Source organism: Perna viridis, chromosome 10 (assembly GCF_037379345.1).
Source record: "Perna viridis isolate PV_CMFRI_1.1 ecotype Kerala chromosome 10, ASM3737934v1, whole genome shotgun sequence".
NCBI lineage: Eukaryota > Metazoa > Mollusca > Bivalvia > Mytilida > Mytilidae > Perna > Perna viridis.
In genome coordinates this window covers 33,459,243-33,476,095 of record NC_142454.1, presented here as the reverse complement: position 1 = coordinate 33,476,095, position 16,853 = coordinate 33,459,243, and the positions used below count along the sequence as shown (strand labels likewise).

The 16,853-nt window shown below is 31.3% G+C and overlaps 1 protein-coding gene across 1 annotated transcript in view; it reads right to left on the bottom strand.

Annotated features, from left to right (window-relative positions):
- The window catches only part of LOC148605495 (cadherin-related tumor suppressor-like), a 61,182-nt gene that overhangs the window by 24,390 nt on the left and 19,939 nt on the right, over window positions 1-16,853 (bottom strand). The window contains exons 2-7 of the mRNA XM_088550776.1: window positions 12,480-12,675; window positions 11,340-11,683; window positions 10,381-10,582; window positions 2,990-3,180; window positions 1,145-1,870; window positions 288-483 (exon numbers count right to left, since the gene is read on the bottom strand). Coding sequence (XP_088406902.1) covers window positions 288-483; window positions 1,145-1,870; window positions 2,990-3,180; window positions 10,381-10,582; window positions 11,340-11,683; window positions 12,480-12,675 — 1,855 coding nt within the window. The remainder of the gene's footprint in view (window positions 1-287; window positions 484-1,144; window positions 1,871-2,989; window positions 3,181-10,380; window positions 10,583-11,339; window positions 11,684-12,479; window positions 12,676-16,853) is intronic.

Sequence of the window (16,853 nt, the reverse complement as noted above, 5' to 3'; positions counted from 1 at the left end):
TACATTGCACTTAATGAATGCCAAATCTCCAACTATGGATTAAATAGTTGGCTAGAAGTGAGCAGTAAGGCAACATTCCTAGGAGGACATAAACTCTGAATTTACAATCACTGTTTAATTCCAGAGTGGACCTTTAGAAATCGGAAGCTAAGGGAGAGGTAACCCGAACAGAAACCCAAACAGCTGAAGACAGTGGTGTCTGGGCAAGAAATGTCACACTTCAACAAACCTCAGCACCAACAGCCAAAATGACACTTGGATCTAGAAATTATGAATGACAAATTTACCTGAATCAGAAGCATATACTATCAGCTCATATCTGTCTCTAACTTCCCGATCAAGTTTCTTCAAACAAGTTATCTCCCCTGATGTACTGTTGATTTTGAACACAACTTCACCATCTACCACATTTCCCTCCCTGAATCCATATGTTACTAAGTTATTAGGAGCTGAATCTTGATCTCTGGCAGATACCTGTAGAACCTACATAATAAAATAAAATGAAGGAATAGTTAAAATAATTGACTTATGTCATAAATATTTTTGGAGTAAACTCATTTTACTCAGACCTCCATTTCAAACCTGCCAAATTCTAGTGCTTGCTCATAGACCTAGTTGTTTCAAGTTTCTACGGCAAGAGGGCCTGGAAATATTTGATTCATAGATTTCTCGAAAGCATTAGGGAAACTTGCAAATATGTAATTCAGAGAATATGATATTAATCTTCAAAGAAAAAGTTTAGAAAAATTCTACCTTAATTCTTCATTAGTTAAGAATGAACAAATTAATAGATTAACAAAATAAATTCCATTATCAACAGCAGAGTAAATTATAAGATTTTCAATGAAATTTTAACATTCCATCATGATACTATTCCTTTTCTACATAATTCATTTTATTACTGACTTCATCTATAAAATATGTTTTATGTTCTTTTTATTTTTCAGGTTCCTGACACAAAGTTGTCACTGATGGGTCTCTAAAACTGTATCCTACTTTTCATTCAAGATCAAGCATAAAACATGCTCGCTTACTCATCAAAAATTAATTTCTAAACAAGCAATTTTCATTTATGCCCCATATTTGACATAAATCATCTGTTCATATTCAATGACCTCACATAACTTCACACCTGAGTACATACCTGTACAGGTAAATTGTCAGCTTCCTCCAGAACAAGGGGATAGTATGGTGAATCGAGGAAGACAGGCTCTTCATCATTAATATCAAGAATACTGATCGTAACTTCAGCAAAAGCTGACTGAGTCACGCTCCCACTATCCTCAGCCTGAATTTTTAACTTGTATATTTGCACTCGCTCGTAATCCAAATTTTTCTGAACACGTATAACACCACTGCTTGGATCAATTGCAAAGTCAAAATTATCATCCCCTGCTACAATGAAATATCTAACATTTCCATTTAAACCCTCATCCTGATCAGTGGCAGTGACGGTCAGCAGAGTCTTCCCGATTTCAGTATTCTCTGCTATAGCTTTAGTATATGATACAGGATTAAAAACTGGGGCATTGTCGTTAACATCACCAATTTTAATAGTAAGTGACTGTGTGGATGATTTTGGGGGATTTCCCTTATCGAAAGCTGTAATGGTTACAGTAAAATTTGGCCGAGTTTCCCTGTCCAACACAGTATTCACCAACATTTCACCAGTTGCTGGATTCATTCTAAAGGGAGAATCAGGATGACGTGAGAGACTAAAAGTAACGGCAGAATTCTGACCAATATCGTCATCCTGGACTTTCACGACAAATGCCACTTCATTGAGCTGTTTGTTTTCAGGCACAGACATAACTGATGGTGTGATGAATACTGGAGAATTGTCATTTACATCAGCAACTGTTACTTTGACCTATTTAAATAAAATATGAAAGGTTTTAAAAAATCTTAAATTGTACAAAATATAAATACAGAACGAAAAAAAATAAATACATTATATATTCATACCATGAAAAACATGACAAAGAAAAAAGAAAAATGTGAAACCACTAATATATTTATTGAGATCTATAAATCAATGTTTTACCCTTGTTCCCTTAGGATTGGAATCATTATATGAATAATACATGTGTGGTAGTAATAAAAAATATATTTCTTTTACTGGTACTTTTAGTTTGACATTAAAAAGCAGTAATTGTTTAAATTCAACTGTTTATATTATAATCTTATCACGTTGAAATCTGTCGGAAAATCATCAAAAGACTAAAATTAATTTAACATAAACAATCCATTACACCTGTTCTTTCATCAACAGAAACATAATTATATGATTATGTAATTCCAAAAATAAATGATAGTTCATTAAATGTCAAATGTTTTACACAAGATTTTACAGATTTGACTGCTTTTTGCCAAAAATTCGCCATATTATTATAAATCTGTGTAAACTGCTAGTACTGTATTTGATATGAGTAATCTGTTAAATGTCAAATCTTTTCTACAATAATAAGTCATTTTTTACAAAAAGAGAGCTTGAGTATACATAATAAAAGTTTTCAATTGATGTTTTCAAAGTCCTCAAAATGGGTCAGCTAACATGCATAATCCATCTTTATAATTTCTTATAACACACATGTAATCATTTATAAGAAAAATCAAAAGTCTCATTCTGACATTCAAATATCCATGCTGGCTGCATGGTCTTCAGTCTGCCAAATCTTCACTAAGTTCTTATACTTAAATGACACCCACCAATGAAGAAATTTCTTACTGGAAAGTTGAAACTGGTTAAGAATTTTTTCCTGACAAAATATTACAAAGGTAACAAGAAGAATGGTATCTGTTAATGTGAAACATTTATGACCTTAAAAAATTAAGTGTTCCTAATAGGTATTTGTATGATATGAGTATATGTCCAAGGTCCGTGTTGAAGGGATTTACATAAATCACAAGTAAATTAGAGACTGAATAACAGATCAACAGGCCACAGCCCTTCACTCATTCCTTGGTAAGAGAATATCATTTGTAATACCTCAGTTGTAGTGGTCCTTCTGACTTCAGGAGGTTCTGCCTGGTCAATAGCAAGGACAGTGAGGGTATAATTAGCGATAGACTCTCGATCCAAACTCCGCTGAGTGAATAGAGTACCATTGGTTCTTCCTATACCAAATTGTCCTTGTACATCACCATCAAATATCTCATAAGATATCTTACCATTCAAACCTAAAAGAAAAAAAAACTAATTTATATTTTAAGACTTGTTAATCATTCAATTTTAGCACCACACTCAAAATAGTATACAAAGCAGACAGTATTATAGTTTTGAGTAAAAAGGAAGGCATAGATGGAATGGTCAGTACATTACAATTTTACAAAATATCTGTATGAACGTATCTGTAACAGTGGCAGATTCAGGGACAGGGTTCTAAAGGTTGAACTCCTTCCACTATCATGTTAATTTTGTGCAAAAAATTTGGGCAAAATGAAAGCATGGATCCCCCTTTTTGGATCAATACCTTCCCTTCTTTATAAACTTCCTGGATCATCCCCTGTGTAATATACTAGGATAGGATAAGTGCGAAATTTTTAGTTCATGTCAAACCTGAGTAAAGTAAATTAATATAAAACCCCCACAAAAAAAATGATAAATGCCAAAACAGTTGAATTTAAACAATTACTGCTTTTTAATGTCAAACTAAAAGTAAAGCCTTTAGATCATAAAAACTCTACCGGGAGGCCTGATCATAAAATATGGTGCATTATGGCAAATATATCAGTAAAACATGATAATTTGGGTATTTCATATCACTGTTGAGATATTTACTACACAATTAAAGGAAGAATCGGCATAAAATTGGCCCAACCTGTGATGTAACACACTGTAATGGCTGATAACACAATTATTACCATTCAAAGTTGATTGTTTTACAGATAGAGAAAGTGGAAATGAGATTTACCAGAACAAAATACAAATCTCAGTTCATACGCAGTGTGTATTTAATTAACAGATTCAGAAATTCACAACTCATAATGTTTTGAATTTTAAATTAGCAACCAAGATAAAATTTCGTGTTTTTCTTTTTTCTACAATCTTATTTCAACCCATACAAGAAGCATGCATTGTTGTGCTAGATATAATCCCCAACTCCTACAAGAAATTACATGCTTTGTTGTGCTTGATATAAACCTCAACTCAAACAGGAAGTTGATAACCAGTGGAAATCAAAATCATTTACAAGTTATGCCACATCTATATAAAGTCACATACTAAATTAGAAATCAATCCATTTTGATTCATTGAGAGTTCAGGTAATTCATTGAAACAGATGGACAGACAGTGTGATTCCAATGAACCACCTACTTTCTGTGTGCGGGTTTAATATTGATAAATCAGATCATTGAATAATTTCTCCCAATTTTTGAGGGCAGGGCAATAAAGATTTGTAACATGTTGATCAAGGACATCATTTCAGCCAGAGAAAATTCCAGCACTTTCAAAAATCAACTCTGTCATTTAAATTGTACATTTTAGAAAAAATCTCAATTTCTTAAAATTTGTTGATTGTGTTTCAGATAATGACACCACAAATATTACAATTTTGGTTCATTAGAATATTCTGTAAACACCAAATTTCAAGTCTATCAACTTTTAAAAGTTCCTCTTAAAATTTTATATCTGTACTTCTCACATTTCAAAAAAAAGTTAATTTGAAATTGCCGACCATAAAACTTAACAGATTCAGATTAAATTCAAATTCAAAGATTAAACATCAGATAATACACAACTCTACCTCCATCAAAAAGGATGACATATGGATTTTATAAGCTTATCCAATATTACATAAACTTATCTAATAATATATGCATAAAAAAGTAACAAATGAATCCATCTGGGATAGATATATGGATTTGATTTTACTCATAATAAGCACTCAGTGTGGTATAAAATCAACAAAAATTGTATCAGAATCATTCCGTCTTGAATTGACATGGACCAAATGCGCAAAAGCTGTAGTAAATCATGTGCTTAGAATGTCACATTGCATTTTTTCACTAAAGATTATGCATAACAACGTTTTGTAAACCCAATTAGCTCCTTATGCTGGAATCTTGATTGAGAAAACGGCATAAATCTACCTTTGATTTTTTATGACAAAAATGAAGGCAAAAATGAACAATTTGAGTCTACATACCAAGCATACACAGTCATTTCATAAGCACTTAATTTGAGATCGATCTGAGGAGACTCTAATTGAGTCCAGAGTTTCAAATTTTCTGAGGAATTTCTAGACATTACAATTATGAAAACTAACAGTAATTTGTGTCTAAGGGAAAATTGGAATAATTATAAAATTAAGTCTTGAAGAGGAAGTATGCATGAAAACAATATGTTGTAAAGTTTAGCTCTAGTTTAAGGGTATTCAAACTAGGATTTACAACTAGCCTTTCCATTGACCTTTATAAACACATTCACCAACCTTTTCTGGTCAAATCTGGCATTAAATGTTAAAAAAATACAAGGGACTATCACTACCATGTAAAAACAAGCCAGCACATTAATTTACCATAAAAAATAAAAATTTAACCTCTTTACACTGAATTAACAAACAAATATTTCTTAAAACAATGACCCTCACAACAGAATATTTTACAACAAAATACTAGTTAGACAAAAAAATGAACATTTAAATTTATAGCTGTCGTGTGAAAGGTTGATGTCCAAATAAGTACAAATATACGGTCTACTCACAACTTACACGATGAAATGACAAATAAAAAGAGGGTGGCCTAAGGTAATGAAGGAAAGAGGGTTATGAGATCTGGAGAAAAATGAAAGAAAAAAGGACTTTGCAAAGTATATCACCATAACTCTCTTATTTCTACATTCGTAAAAAAAATCCTATGAACAATGAAAGCTAAGCTTCAAGTAGTTAATTTCTGTTCCAAATTTACTCTAGAACCCCCATTTCTGGTCATCTGTGGCATATAATGTTTACCAAAGGAAAAGTAACAAGTTAAATTTGTTGTGGAAAAGTTAAGTAGCAGTTTTTTTAAGAATCATGCAAATTCTGTAAAATGTGATACACCTCAAAAAAGGCTACACATTTTTATTTTTGTTATGAAGTTGCTTTATAGGTCTATGTGATGAAATGTATAATATTCCAATTTGTCTGCTTTTAGGAGATAATCCACATGGAAAATCTGATAGATTCTGTTGTATTTTAGTGTCATTTTAATTTTAATTTTGAATTCTACAGTGCATTCTATATAATTTTTATCTCCTATGAACAAAAGTTATATGAAAAACCATATGTTACTTTCTGTTTACTATGAAATTTTAAACAAAATATCAAAAATAAAAATATGCAGGCTTTCAAAACATGAATCACATTTTGCATGATTCTTATGTGGAATGCTACTTAAATATCCTGTCAAAAGAGAACATTTTTTAGAGCACTGTAAATATATCTATCACTTTTACATTTTTTTCTTTAAAAAATCAAAATACAAATAACTTAAGGTTTTAATCTATTCAGTATCTCTAAATGATAGTTAGCCAACTCAAGCTCTGTAAACTAAAAACAAAAGCGCTTATAAACAAGACAAAAACCAATTAATTTTACTTAATTTTATTCAACATATCCTAATATATATGTCACTCAGTGTCTATTTCCTTTTTCCTTTTTTTAAAAACCTGTTTTCACGATTTTACATTGATCGATCATGTAAGATCAAAGACAAAAATAATGTTAATGTGGGTTTCCGTACAATCACGCCTCAATATATTTGTCAAACTAACAAATTTAGGCATCACTTAACCTTTAACCTTGCTGAGTTTTATTCTTATGCCTTTAAATTACATATATTGCATATCTGTTAAACAATGACAACTTCTTCCTATTATATAAATGAAACTGTTCCTTATGCAAAAAGTGTGTAAAGGATAATAGTGATGACAAAAGGTGTTAGAAAGGGGAATTTAATGTTTGATAAGGATGGAAAAGTTTTTTGCCAGTACGAAATAGTGGTGTCATGGTTACAAATAAGGAGATAATAGCAATAAAATACAGCTAACATAGTGAGATGTGTTACCTGTGATTAATATACCTAATATTAAAATATTTAGCTGTCTGAGTTATAGCAAGTAAAACGGATAGGATAGGTTTCTCTTAATAGAATGATCATTTCCTGATAAAATGTGTAAGATAGTAATTTCAAAATCTATGAAATAATAGATGGAATAGTTTAATCTTCTTTTTTTTATTACATAAGGAAGTTCATCAAGAAATGTTCAAGACCAACTCTATCCTCTGAAATTAACTATTATACTTGCTGTAATTCAACACTGATGAAACTGTACCACTTAAAACCAAAGTTCATATTATAATATGAAAGTGTACAATGTATCATGATGCAAAAGAAAAATCTGAGGAGTGACTGTTTGACAAATTATATGGTACCAGCTTTTATAGTAGGGCATTGAAGTTTTATAACTGTTTGTCCTTTCATTAAAAAACTTTAAAACTTTCACACTTTTTTGCAATCAGAATCAGTGCAAAAAATGTTTTAATGGAAACCTGAGACTTCTGTATAAAAGTTACACATGTTGCTGAACACTCAATATTATAATATAGCTCAAACACCTGTCACGGAAAATTTCAATAGATACAAAAAATAATTCTACTACTTCATCATAAGTTTCAAATAAATCTGCAATTTAAATCACATTTATCATTATTATGAGTTCGAAAAATGAATTACTTGCTTGTAGAAAATTCAAAATAGGTGATAAGCGGAACAAATTTTGACTGAGGAGGTAGTCCTTGTATAAAACTTAAGCAAAAAAGTACATTGATGCTTTCAAAATTACCAAGAATAGACCAAATTATTATAACAACAGGTCAAATTGTTCCAGATAATTATTTAAAAGTTGTCAAATTTTGATGGAAAATCTAATATTCACCAGAGAGCAGTAAAATAAGTTTAAAATGGAACTTCTTTAACTATAGGTTGATCTAAGATCAAGACACATTTTTGTCATAACAATATTATCATCATCAAAAAAGAAACTTTAGTCACGACTCGTAAATTAAAAAAATAACAATTGCACACCAACACGCGAAACAGACTATTCCCCAATATATTGATCCTAAGATACTGGTGAATGGAATAAAAACCATTCAAGATTCAAAAGGTTTAAAATCATTGAAAAGACTATTGTTAAACTCTGGGTGCAGTTGTTAACCCGATATTCATAAGAAAACAACGAAATACGTCCCATAGAAGTGTTAGCTGTCTTGATTGGTGATCTAAACCTGAACTTGATACCGAATTCAATTTCCCATCAGCAAATAATATGACAAGTTAGTCAGTCATCGGATAAGAAATTGTGGCTTAAATACTTTGGGTTTTTATAGGGGTGAGTTACTCATATATCCTATGACAAAGTAACTGAAGAAAATTTACACACATAGGAAGGAATAATTTTCACCTCGCATTGAAAAACAATATAAGTTCAGTAAAAAGATAATGCCTGAATGAACCGAATAAAAAAAAATTAATATTTTCAAAATCAAATAAACTCCTTTCATGATTTGAAATAACCCCACTGGATCCTTTAAAAGCTAAAAAAAAAAAAAACCAGCCCACTTCCAAAATACCATTTCTACATCATCGCCTAATCTTTCATGGGAGGTCCTCAGATTGCAATGACACAAATAAAATGTTTGCTCACAAAGATTTGAATTAAAATTCTTAATTCAATTGTCATGAAATTCTATATATAACATATTAAATAAGGAGTGAACAATATATAAGTTTTCAGATGATAATTTCAAAATAATTTGTAAAATCTTTTCAATTTAAATGCTTGAAAACTAATTAAATATTCACCTTCAGGAAATATTTCAAGATAGGGGATAAAAAGCAATCATCTTTCAATTTTTGGCACAGAACAGAGGAATCTGACTATAATATTCACATGCATTGTTGAGTTCTGTAATCAAAGTTTTATCTCGACTACTTTATTCTGTGATCATTTTGGCTTGTTCCTGAGCTAACTATTACAAATCATTTGTAAACAAGACCATGTAAAAAATCTCAATTTATCCTATTAACAAGACTTTAATTGTGTTCTACCATTTAAATGTATGTAGCCTGAATGTATTATTGCCAACTTCAAGAGCATTTTTACACAGAAAACATGACTTCATCCCTGTGTTTTACATCTTGAATAGTGGAAAACACAGTTAACATTTTCACAATTAAATAAAAGGGGGACACTCAAAAGTGAAAAAAAAGTTCTCTAAACATTCAAATTTTCCATCTACCTCATGAGTGGATAGCACTGGAAGACCCCAACCCAAGAAGTTTATTCATGCATGCTAAAATTAAGAAGAAAGAGCTGGTGTAACATTCAAAATTTACATTACAAAATGGACATCTTTTTCTACCATAGTGAGCATGTTGAAATGTTAGTTAAAAGCTTCCATATCAAAACTTTCCTTGAAAAGTTTATTTAAGACACGTCAATAAGGTCTAGTTTTCAATGACCAGTCATCTCTTTCAAGTCTCTAGATTACTCTATGGCAACAGGCCTTCAGATATTAATCATAAAAGCTATTTTCCTATTATGCACAGATTTTTTTACGAGACCATAAATAATGGAAGACCAAGGCTATAAATCCATTACAAATCCATTAACACAATTTTGACCAATTACTTTGATTAGTATTTAATCAATAGATTGGATTATTTGTTGCTGGTGAAAAACACTGACTTTGTCCAGTGAACAGATTTTTTACATTGAATACAAACATCATATACTATTTTCTAAGAAAATTGATCGAATTTAAAATCTATTTAAAACTCAAATTTTTTGATGAACACTGAAAGCATTACAGTGGTCAGTACAGTTCTAGAAAGTCAAAAACATAAAATAAAACATATTTACAGCCTTTATTTTTTTTTTAAAATCACACCATTTCCCAATTGAATTTCATCTTTCACATTCCTACTTCTGTTTACCACTGATGAGAACATCTTAGATGCTGCAGAATGATGATATTTATGAGGGTGAGATGTTTGAGAGATGTTTGACAGTGATCACTATATACCTCCCACTTTCCAAAGTGTAGGTGGGGGATATTAAGGAGGTAGACCTAGGGTAAGGGACATAACTCATGAAATTAGTGATATGTTTGTATTATATTCAATTTCACCAAAGCCTCTCAAGCTTTTGTTTGAAGTAGAATAAAATGAATCCAAGTTAATCAGATGCTTACATAGAATTGATGTAAAACGCTGAATACAAACGTTTGAATGATTTTTAAGAGTTATATCCCTTACCCTACGTCTACCTCCTTAAATAACTAAACAGTTTTAGGAGGTCTGCATACAAAAACTACAATTCAGTGTACCTACCAGAATCAATGTCAGTAGCTGAAACCATAGCAACACTAGTTCCTATGGAAACATCCTCTTTGACCTCTGCATTGTATGACATGGGGTCAAAAACAGGTTCATTGTCATTGGTGTCTTTGATATTCATATAAACAGTTACAGTTGAGGTCAGCTTAGGGTTACCTCTATCCTCAGCCTGAACTTTGAGTGTATACAACTGTACCTATGTAAGATAATGAAGATTAGGGATTAACAAGGGGCAAAAATGCCATCAATGTCATGTACAGGCTTGTTATGCATCTTGTACAGATGGTTCCAACATATTAATTTAACAATTTGTTGATTAACTATCAATACTTCATGGAAAAGTTATTACTGAATGATATGGATGTATAATAGTAAATCTGATCTAACAGACCTCTTTGGCAATGAACATTGTTCAAATTATACACGACTTTGATAAATATATATTTAAATGAAAAGAAACATACTTTTGTACTGAACCTTTTTTTCAGAGATCATTTAAGAAAAAACTGCAAGGAGCACTGGCTATTCTAGTAAAAATGAGCAGTGGGCATAGCATGTATTGTAATCCTCTTATTCTCTGTATCAATCTACTTCTTAGCCGTTTTATCCAGAAGCTTATGGTTCAGTTATTCTCAACCATCTAATGACATTCAAATTACCATTATTCATTATGTTCAAAGTGTCTATGCAAAGAGTCATGTAAAAGCACTTGCCTAAACGACATTTATTTATATATTGAGACTTTATTCATAAGAATAATTAATGAAAGTGCTGTATCAGCATTAAAGAGATTAATGAAAGTGCCCCAAGTGCTTTCTACAGAGTTGACAATAAAATGTCATTGAAAATTATTTCAATACCAGAAGTGCTTTGTTGCTAAAAAAAAAAAGGTGCACTGCAGATAATCAATGTAAAAAAATGTATATATTCAGTGTCATCAAATGAGAAATTACCTCCTCAAAATCAAGGTTTCCTAGCAGAGTGAATGTTCCTTTCTGTAGATCTAGATTAAATAAATCTGATCCCCATAATGAGATGAGGCTATAGTAAACCTCTCCAGAATAACCCTCGTCAGGGTCAGTAGCTTCAACACGACCTAGGGTTGTTCCCACGGCAGTATCCTCTGACACATCAAAAGTGTACAATGACTTGGTGAACTGGGGAGGAGTGTCATTAATATCAGTAACCGTGACAACAACAGTCCCTGTTGCTGGATGGATGGCATCTGAAGCCTCAATGACAAGAGTATGCTTTTTCTGGGTTTCTCTGTCAAGTTTGGACGACAGACTGATTTGGCCTGAAAAAAATACACGAACAAATGTATTGATGGAGTACTATACAGCCAGCCACAGCCTGTCCTGTGGTATGAGGATCATTCATTGAACATCAATGGGCTGACACTTTCATCCTGGTTGGGTTGTTGTCTCTTTGACTACCTATTCTAGTTATATGGCTTGTGAGTAAAAGTGTCTAAATGTTCTTATTGCCGTTAACGCTGATTCTTTGCCTAGAACATGTATGCAATATTTAGAAATAGTAGCTAATTTTATTAGCGGTTGGCCAGATTTGAAAAATTTGTATTTCTTCCCCAATATCATGTTCAATCAAAGCCAAGGTTGTGATACACCCTTACCTTCCTGATTGGGACTGTGTTTGTTGTAAAATGCTGCAGTGTATCATGGCATCATAGTTCCATGATTAATTGAAAGATTTTCAGATATATATGTTATTCAAAATAGACAAATAGTTGACATCTAAGAATAAATACTTCCAGGAGATGCTATCTTGACTGTAGCATTATACTTGCAGTGCTAGAAGTTCACTATAATAGACAAATGCCAACTGACTTCCTGGAAATGAAATTTCAAAATATTTCACACTCTAGAGATTAGCCATGCAAATTCTTCATTTACATGTTCTACTGAAATAAGGCTAATTCAAAATGTGTGAAAGAATTATTAATTGTGGGATATCAATTTTTCTTTTTTTCCTCCTAAACCACGAATAAAAGAACTTTCACAGTATGTAATTGAACAGAGAGATGCACTTCATCTCATGGTTCCTAAATGATAGCTTTTAAATGCCATACATACCTGAATTGTCAATAGAAAATTTCCCATCAGCCCCTGTTCTGATTGTAAGACTGAGTTGTCCAACAGTATCAGCATCAGTCACGGTAACTGTTGTGATGGTGGAACCAATACTAATGGCCTCAGAAACGTCCACGGTATAAAGGTTCCTGCTGAACTTTGGTGGTGTGTCATTTAAATCAGTTATAGTTATGGAAACCTGAAAGCAAATTACAATAAACTTATAGAAAAGTTGACGAAAAATGAAGTGTTATCCTTTGAACAATATCAGAATACTCAAGCAAAAACATAAGTTTACTGATAAAGGAAATAATTAATCAATGCTGGTTTTGAAATCATGCATGACATACATAAACTTTTTTCCAACCTGTCAGTTCTGTGTCAGTTGAAATGATGTCATTTCCTCTCTAATAGGCAGTATAAAATTGTTGAAAAAAAATTAATAGGATACATTCAATAAGACAGCAAAGAAACCTACTTGAACTACAAAAAAACAAAATGTCACTTCAATTGTATTTTGAATCCATGACAAAATAAATGATGAAAAAGCCAGCTTTGATAAGTCCCTTATTTAAGTATTATGAAAGTAGACACAACAGATCTTGAAAACCATTTTCAGTTAGTTAGTCATTTAAAAAAAAATTGTCATTCTGAGGAATGAATTACTGTATGTTACTTTTTCTAAGTAATTTTCTAAGTTTGCCTATGTTAGCTAAAATAACCAAACACTAAAATTTTGGAAGTATAGAGGTTGAGAGGGGGGAGAGTTTTGATAAACTTATTACTTACATTTCTTTTTTTTTGCACACTATACAATGTTTTTTTTACCAATTCATCATGACATGAGGAAACATTTTTTTAGACCTATCACCTTTGATGTTGTAAATTCAATGATGGCATATGTAAACTGTCCCTTCATATTTTCTAGGTGACCAATTTTTTACATTATATAATATTATAACTACATGATAACTACATTTTTATCATAAATTTCTCAGATTTTTACTGAGCCCAATGACTCACCATGGGTCCTATTTAGAAGTAAACAATAAAGCCACATGACCTTGTTTTAACACCAAAATTTATAGCAGTAGACTTATTATTCATAAAAGGTCCTCACAACATAAGAGATTAAGTGTTTTTAATCTGGATTGAGATAATCCATTTTCGACAACTTTTCCGAAATTTAGCATCTGAATTATAACCTAAACCTAGGCTTTCACAGTCCACCTTACTGTTTGTCATATTCATAACTGGCAGAGGTTACATATGTTTATAAGTAGATAAATCCATGTTGTGTAATTTAGAACATTTGTTTAAATGCAATTTCAAATGTTTTATATGTAGCCATATCTAATGTACATGTACCTTACAGTAATCTCATCAGAAAGGGTATACAAGAATATCTAAGAATGAAAAAAAAAAAACAAAAAAACAAAAAAAAAACAAAAAAAAAAAAAACAGACATAAAGGGAAATAACTCATGGAACTGTGCAAAATATGAAGATTTTTTTCTTGTGGATTATGTCTAATCAATGTATCATCTTTTAGTTGAGTAAGAGGACTGATGTCATTCTGAAGTAAATGAAATTACCAAGAAAACAATAGGAGATAAGCAACTCCATTAACAGTTTGTACCAATATTACTAATGTAATTTGCCATCTAAGCTATTATAAACAGTGTGATCAGTATTTTTACAGACTAGTTAGTATTAAAGAAGCTTTGTAATATCATAACATCACTTCATTTTCAGCCTTCCAATGCTGGAAATGACATTACTTCATTTTATTCACTATTTTCATTACCACCAACTTGGCACAGGGTTTCCCATCAAATCACTTAGTTAATCTGAAAGTGATTACACAGAAACAATTATGCAATTTATAAGAAACTAAAGGCATGTAAAACTCGTTTACTGATTAAATTTTCCTACAAAATAATTACATGGAAAATGATAAGAAATTCTGTAATTTGACATGTACAGAATTGTGCATTTGGGATTAGGTTCGTTAAAACCAGAATGATAATGTAAAATTGAAAATTTAAAAATAGATTTGCTGTTTTGGAAGCCATTCTCCATGTCTATGAAGACCATTTACCATTTTACAAACACCATACACCATAACATAAAGTATATTTAACCGATTTCATCGACTTGATTGATTTTACAATGGTATGGGAGCATTGACGCTCTTTTACTACATGTACAGATCTGTATTGTCTATTTAAAATAGAGAGCAATTCATAACTATTTCAGAAATCCAAATATGTCCTTAAATGCTACTTCTACTGCTCTGTGAATAGATAATTTTCTAAAGACCTATTATCATAACTACATGTTTATTTCTAATTAGATCACGAGATGGCATTTCCACAAACCAAGGTATACTAAAATCATTTTAGAACCAAGGGTAGAAGTCAAAGTTCAAGCCCTCCTACACCTGTTCACAACATGCTAATTGGGGTTATTACCTAATACAGCAATTAGTCCCACAAAAGATTGTGAGTAATTAAAATGGTTGAGATATTTACACAGAGAAGATTTATCTCTCTCAAGAGACATAACAAAGATTTGTTTAAAAGATATAAATTACAAACAATAATTTAATTTGTAGAGCCATAAATTTGTCACAATGTTTAATAATACAGAGACAATTCAAAACCATAAATGCCATATTACATATGTCATCTATTTAGTTTCACATTATTTGAAGTGCATATCTCATATACTAGACAAACTATCATAATTTATTGTTATGACTTTATGAATGCATCTTGAGCTAACTTAGTTATAAGCAATAAACCCCAACAAGTTTTTGAAGTGGTATAGAGACTTACAAGGGCCAAACTTATTAAGTAGCACTCTAGCTAAGAATCATGCAAAATGTGATATTCATGTTTGGAAAGCTTTATTTTTGATATTTTCTAGTAAACAGAAATTAACATGTGGCTTTTCATAAAACTCTTATTCTTGGGAGATAAAAAATACATAAAATGTGAAATTCAAAATTAAGGGAGATAATTCTGTTAAAATGATACTAAAATACAACAGAAACTGTTAAATTTTCAATGTAGATTATCTTATAAGCACAGACAGATTGGAATGAATAATTATACATTTCACCATATTGACCTAAAAAGCAATTTAATAACAAAAATAAAAATATGTAGCCTTTTTTGGGGTGTATCACATATTACAAAATTTGCATGATTCTTACATAGACTGCTACTTAAGTTATTGGTATCTGTGCAGTTTGAAAGGAAAAAAAACAATATGAAAGTTCAATAAAATTCATTATTAATTTCTTTTGTTTCAGACTTTAGAACTACCTTTATTCCACTTGAGCTCCACTTTGTCTTAACATTGAAAAATAATAAAACCTTTAAGGAGTTCATGATGTAGCTTAGAAATGTGCAGGTGCACTATTACTGCACAGGAAAGCTTCCATTTACATGGTAGCTACCCAACAGAGTTGACCAAATACACAGAGGTCATAAAAGACATTTGTTCATTTGTTTTTCTCAAGTGAATCCAAATTGTACCTACATCAACCTCTGTTCGAAATCGACAGTGCAGCCATTGTGTATTGGCCAATAAATCTAAAATTATAGGGTGCATTTATAGTGCATGCATATAACTGTTACATGTGGAAATTATAAAAATTTGATGCATCATATTTTATGCAACTTCTCAACATGTTCTTTGGTTACACAATGTTTCTTTTCGTACATTTTTAAGATTTTTAACAAACAGCAAATGTTTGGAAATGAGTAAGTGTTTCACCTTGATTCTTGTTATAATTTGTCAGGAAGATAAAGTCTTCTAAAGAAACTTCAAGGCATACTTTTACCCAAAACTGATCTTTGAACAAAAAATATTGTCTACCAGTATTTATTTGTCATAAACATGTATCATGATTAAGCCTTTTCTTTTAAAACAGCCAAGATATCAAAGACCAACTTTGAAGTCCTAAAAAAGTCTAAAAATTATTTTAACATCTTTCAATGTCAAATATTGACGTCTCTTTAGATGTCAAGAGAAAATTTGAAAAAAAATTCTGATTCAGGACCTTTTAACTGCAGTAATTTTAATTGCCCCCACCCCAAAAAAGGAGAACTGGTTTTAAATAAATGGGCTTGCCATATGATAGTTACCGCACAGTTAACATGTAAAATGAATAGTCTGTGCTATCAACCTACACAATATCCTCCCTTTTCTGTTTCCATAAGTCCATGAACTTAACAAAACTAATGTTCCATCAAAACACATTTGTCTATTGTAGCAATCTGATTGCACAAAAAAATATGCAATACTGCATTCAATAGATGCATATAAAAGCCATTAGGGAGCAACACATGTCCACAGTTGGAAAGGG